The 6126-nt window shown below is 40.8% G+C and overlaps 1 protein-coding gene and 1 pseudogene across 1 annotated transcript; both read right to left on the reverse strand.

Annotated features, from left to right (window-relative positions):
• Positions 1-3303: 3303 nt before the first annotated feature.
• On the reverse strand, positions 3304-3928 carry LOC130882248 (N-alpha-acetyltransferase 11-like; annotated as a pseudogene).
• A 145-nt stretch (positions 3929-4073) lies between these two features.
• LOC130882198 (thioredoxin-like protein 4A) lies at positions 4074-4229 on the reverse strand. The gene has a single exon (XM_057782094.1). The coding sequence runs from the start codon at positions 4227-4229 to the stop codon at positions 4074-4076; it is 156 nt and encodes a 51-aa protein (XP_057638077.1).
• Between the last annotated feature and the right edge of the window lie 1897 nt (positions 4230-6126).

Consider the following 6126-nt stretch of genomic DNA (forward strand, 5'->3'; position numbering starts at 1 on the left):
CTTCTTATGATCTAGCAAACCCATTTCTAATACAAGATTTAAGACACATTAGGATAGAATAATTATTTAAACATATAGCATATGTTCCTTGCTTAATATTGCTTATACTGGTTGTAATTCTAATTTTTATATTTGATATTAGTTTTTATTATATATAGTTTTATATTGGGTTTGGAACTATCTTATTTAGATGAAAAGGGGGCGGTGATCGGGGACCTCCTTCAGCCATGGAAGCTGGAGCAGGTTGGTTGAGAGTGCCTGTGAGAGTGCCCACTAGGCCTCCTCTCCCTGTGTCCCACACCTTAATGGTGGACCTCATTCCTATTTCCTCATTGTGATCTGTGAGTTTCCCTTTTAATAAATAAAAAAAAAAAACCTCAGTTTACCCTATTCGGAGACAGAGTGGGATTATTTGATTCGTGTTCCCCCCATCTGACACATTCCTCTTCATGATGTAACACAAATCCATTCATATTTAGCATGACATTTCAATTGGTCTTTGATTTTGAAGCTTTTGGAGCTTATCCCCTAAAGATTGTACCACATCATTCAAGGCATTCAATTTCACCAAAATATCCAGGATCTCTGAGTGTCAGCCTCAGTGTCCCCTTCAGGGCTCAGAAGAAGACTTACAGCAAGCACAGGTCTTAGATATGAGGAAGAAATGAACTCTCCACTAGGTACATTTCTGCATCAGTTTTATTATTTTATTCTTCTCCTATTGTTCTCTTCTTTATTTTTTAAAGTTTTCAGTTTATGCATACAACCAAACCAAGACAATTCTCTGGGCTTGGAAGACCCTTTATCTTTGAAGGTCCAAAATGTATTCTATATGAAAGACTCCTTTCCTGGCTGAATGCCTTGCAAAATGGACGATAATTGCATGGAGGTGACTTCTACTGTATCTCAGGGAACAAAACAGAGATTAGACTACGGGAACCAAAGTTATTGACTGTGTGACTAAATTTCCCACAATAGTGAGATGATCCAATATACGAGTACATGGGAAAGAATTGTGCCCAATAATTCATACTCTGTTGAATCTTGTGCCAAGGGAGGGTGCCTATGGCTTCACAAGAGATCTACTGTAAGAATCTGTCAATATACAAAAGGAAATAGACCCAGTGTCTTGCAAACATGGTTTATCACCCCCAGAGTACACTTGTTCTGGTGGATCAGCCTTCTGCTCTATCAGCTGAAATCTCAGTGCATGAATCCTGTGGCCCACTGCAGTACAAATCCTGTGGTTTTGTAATCTTTATGGGATTTCTGTGTTTGTGAATATTTGTATCTGCAACTACATGTGTTTCTGTTGCTTTTACATTGGATCTTTTTTAAACAACCTGATCCATTGTTTGCTTGTTTTATCCCATTAAGGTTTATCTGTTTTCATTGTATCTCTTTTTATTATTATTTTATCTTTTCTTCTTTTTAATAAATGCCTGTTTGTTTTCTAATGAGAGGGAGAGAAAGAAAAAAAAATGATTCTGTTTTAAGTGGTTAGGAAGATAGTAAGGATCTGGATGATATTGGGTGAGATGGTATTAACAGAAGATATAGTATAAAAATATTTTTTCAATACACATCCATAATCCCAGCAGACAAGTAGCTGAGTAGGAGGCTGGCCATTGCAGTGTTTTAACCATCACAGTACCATTAGTTGATTGTCCTCTCACCTAACAATAGTACTGATAAAAATTTTAAAAAAACTGCAGAAATTCTTTAAAAATACACTTCTAGCCCTTGACAGAGAGGCAGGGAGATCATTAAATATCGGAGAAAAAAGAGAGTTTGGTATACATTTTGAGTTCCAAAATAGCCAGAGATACATAAAGAAGGACTGTCTTGAAAACTCCAAAACAAACCAATGAAGAAAAATGAGCACTTTCAAGATAACTCTTCTATGATTAATTCAATGTAAATTTTCTACTGTGTTTATGTACAGCATAGTGGGCATGCATGCACACATGAAAACACACAGACATGCACAAACACATATACAAGCAAACACTCATTCACCACAATAGTCATTAAAATATAAAGGCAGAATCATTTTCTTAGCATTTCTTTGCCTGAAGATGTAAAATAAATAAATATGGGTAGTTCTTACATTCAAAGAATTATTTTATCTCTTTATCTTTAAGATCAAATTGTCAGCAATGTGATATGAAGCTATTGAGTCGTGTGTGTATGTGTGTGTGTGATAAATGTAACTGACAGTAAAAAGATGTCCTGATCCTGAACAAATACTCGTCTACTTTTTGTTTTATGAAGCATTTCTCCAAAACATAAAGATTATTGCTTGCTTTCTACTATATTTATGGGAAATTCAAACAGTGCTGGCTGCTAAATTGTAAAAAATCTGAAAACATCACATAAAACTTTTCAGGACACAAGCACACAGAATTAAACTTGTGTAAGTACTGCTGTGCATTGTCCTAATAGAAAATCAATCCAGCATGTGCATCTTAGAATTTTCCTCACACTACATATAGCCAGTGTGAATGTATGAACATTCTTGGAGCAGATAAAACAGAACTTGAGTCCTAAAGTTTATAGGCATGAGTCTCAGCAGTTGTCCTTTGGAACTCATAAAAATATATCTTAACTGATAAAATAGAAGAAAATAGCTTTTCCCTCATAAAAGCACTCTGCATTTTTTCCCTTTTTAATATTTTTATTGGGGGGGGGGTCAGAGATTACAATATGATTTCTGCTTGTCCTTTCCTTAAGATCTACAAATTCTGCTTGTGCAGAAGACCAACACCTATCTCCTTCTCCCACCAAAAGGGAACAGTCTTCTTCAAAGAGGGAGGGCAGGGCACGTGCAGTTTCCATAGAAGGCAAGAATAGGTAACTTCCACCAGACAGTGGCAGAGGGCATAAGGACTAACGATGGTCCTACTTACTCAAAAATGAAAACCCAAATAATGACAAATGCTGAAAGCTGGGGACTTTCCTGAGTTATCACCACTTCCTGTTTGGCATTCTAGGCAAAACCCTACAGCATACAATCAGTACAGGACAACTGCAGACCAAATACAGAGGCCAGCAGCATGGGAGAAGCCAAGGACGGTGCTGCCATGGCAGTCCTCAAAGTTCCTTGGCTCCTGCACAGCAGCTTCTGTGTCCTGGGATGCCTTCATGATTAGGACATGTGGAAGGCTGCTGCTATAAGCGCTGACAATGAGAAACCGTTTGGGTCACTGTGGGTGATTCCAGACTAGACACTGCAGAGCACAGCCAGGGTTCCCAAAAAAACTGTGGCTAAAATGGCAAGAACCTACAATGCTCGAGCGGGCTCTAGGAGGTGGAATCCAAGTCTTGCAAGCTGTCTTGGACAGCAGCACTGTCTTTGTTGTCACTGTAATCTCCAGCCAGGTTCTTCTGACAGCCCTCTTTAGAACCAGGAAGTGTGCTGCCCTGATTCTCCTTGGAACCCAGAACCAGGTATCTGCCTTTCTTCAGCACCAGCTGCCATCTCAGCTCCTCTGCCATCTGGGAGAGATCTCGTTTCAAGGCGTATGCATCTTCTCCATCGCATAGTACTTGGGCTCCACCTCACTAACCTGGAAGTTCATGGTGTTGGAATAACGGTGCAGGGCCGCCCTATTGCTCTTCCTCACGTGCAGGGATACATACTTGGTGCTGAAGTTTTCGATCATGGCCCGTGAGGCCTGGTCTATCAGGCTCTGGTCTAGGCCGAGGCACCGGTGGGAACGTTTCACAGCCAGTGAGGTGATGTGTCCATCTTGGCGAGGACATAGCCCACGATCTTGCCATCCTCATCCTCAGCAATGTAGGAGAGCTGGGGCCAAGAGAGGCCGTGGTAGAAGTAGTACTTCATCTGGCAGTTCTCGGGCAGGCACAGCAGGTTGCAGTGCTGCATGTTCATCAGGTCGTCGGGCGGAGCACAGCGGGTGGTCATATTGGCAGCACATAGGCCTGTCAGGCTCGAGAAACACAGAGGATGCCACGGAGTACAAGCGACACCAACACCGTCTGCTTTAAAATAGCTGGGATATCCAAACAGGACTCAACACAAGATGAGAAAGATCTCCCACTATCTTCCATTACTTTTCCGCGATGCTGTACAGAACCTCATCCATCTTCATGCAATTGGGGTCCCAGTCGTGTCCGAAATGAACGACGACCAGGCGGTCTTCCTCCGACAGAATGGCCTGGTCTACCTGCCAGCCATTGTGCAGATACAGGAACATGTATGACATCTTGAGCGGGCCTGCGCGGCCGGAAGCCGTGAGAGCCCATGCAGCCCGACTGCCTGCGACTCCTCGCAGTACCAGCGCCTCCGGCGCCCCGGAACCTCTGCACTTTTCACTAAGGCAAGAGGACCAGGTGTGATGCTGACAATCAGGATGACCCTTATTTTCCTCTGTCCATCATACCACAGAAACTACAATCAAAAAGTGTCCATTAATTGCACGTGACTTCATGTTTCATTGTTTTTAAATTTATCCTGGTTTTCAAAACACAGTTCTTGACAATGTAATCAAAATTATTTTTAGGAGCTCACCAAGGGAAAATTAGAAATATGTACAGAAAATATGTATCCTAATTATGTTTTAAAGCATAATTTTAATTGACAGAATTACATCACATTCCCCAACCCTTTCCTTTTTCGAGCTCCTCCCAGGAAACGTACCTCCAACCCTTTCCATGATTCCGTCACTCTAAAACTGGTATATGTATGTAGGTATGTATGTATGTACATATGTATGTGTATGTATATATGTATGTGTATGTATGTATGTATGTGTATGTATGTATGTATGTGTGTATGTGATAAATACAATCTACTGAATTTTTTATTGTTTATGTTGTTATATTGCTTATGTGTATGTGGTTGTTTCACAGTTGACAACTCTTCACTGGTCAATTAGTCAGGGGCCTCATTCTTACAAGAGACTGATTACTCTTATTTCAGCAGTCGTTAGTTTCCTGTAGTTCTCTTCCTTGGGGTGGGTTACTGAGAAATCGTTACACTTCCATGTCTGTTGATATCACATTTTTTTTCTCTTCTTGATTATGTAGCCATTTCTAGGAGAGACTGTTTCGTCACTAATTTTCTTGTCTTCTGGCACTTAAAATTTTTTAGCTCCTCTTCTTAGGTGTTCACTGAGTCATAGATGCAAGAACTGTAATGTAAAATCAACTGAGAATTGGTTCCACAAAATTCATTGTTTTCTATATTGTGTCTAGTTGTGGTTTTCTGTAATGGTCTCCATTTGCCGGCCTGGTACTGAACACCAATCTGTTCTAGAGTAGGTTCATGGACAATATAAAAAATTCTACCACTATTTTTCCGGACCAGCACAGTTCCTTACTGCATTTTGTATCTTAGCTTAAGACCCACTAATAAGGATAGCTATCATCCTCACCAAAAAGAAGTCTCTATTTACAGAAGTTTGAGACATTTTCATTTCTTAAATTGTTTCAGTTTTCAAGGTACTTTGTGAGGTTTTTCTGTTTTATTATTTATTTAAAAAATTTACTTTTCATTTTACATACCAACCCTAGTTTCTCCTACCTCCCCTGCTTCTGACACTTCCCCATTTCCCTCTCTTCCCATTCTCCATCCACTCCTCGGAGAAGGTAAGGCCTTCCTTCGGGAGTCAACAAGGCCTGACAACTTGAAGCATGACCAAGCCCTTCCGCACATATCAAGGCTGATAAAGGTTCCCACCACAGAGAATGGGCTCAAAAAAGCCAGTTCATGCACCTGGGATAGATTCTGGTACCATTGTCATCCCCCAACAACAGATCAAGCAACATAACTGTCACCCGTATTCAGAGAGTCTAGTCTGAGTCTAAGTAGGTTCCCCAGCTGTCAGTCCATAGTCCATGAGCTCTAATTTCCATCATAGAACCTACATGCAGTAACTGATGGAAGCAGATGTAGTGACCCAAAGCCAAGCAATGATCTGAGCTCCTGGAGTTCAGTTGGAGGGATGGTAGAGGGATCGTGTGAACAAGGGGGTTTAAGAACATAATGGGGAAATGTAGGACAATTAATAAAACCCACAAATAGATATTGGTGTTCAACCTGAAGGGCATGAAAGCAAAACACTGGCTCTTACCTCTATCTCAGTCTGAAATGGCGATCCT

The sequence above is a fragment of the Chionomys nivalis genome, chromosome 10 (genome assembly GCF_950005125.1).
Source record: "Chionomys nivalis chromosome 10, mChiNiv1.1, whole genome shotgun sequence".
In the NCBI taxonomy this organism is placed as follows: Eukaryota; Metazoa; Chordata; class Mammalia; order Rodentia; family Cricetidae; genus Chionomys; species Chionomys nivalis.

Bases quoted from the DNA above. Each gene is read 5' to 3' on its own strand.
- LOC130882198 (XM_057782094.1), bottom strand. From the start codon at position 4,229: ATGTCATACATGTTCCTGTATCTGCACAATGGCTGGCAGGTAGACCAG.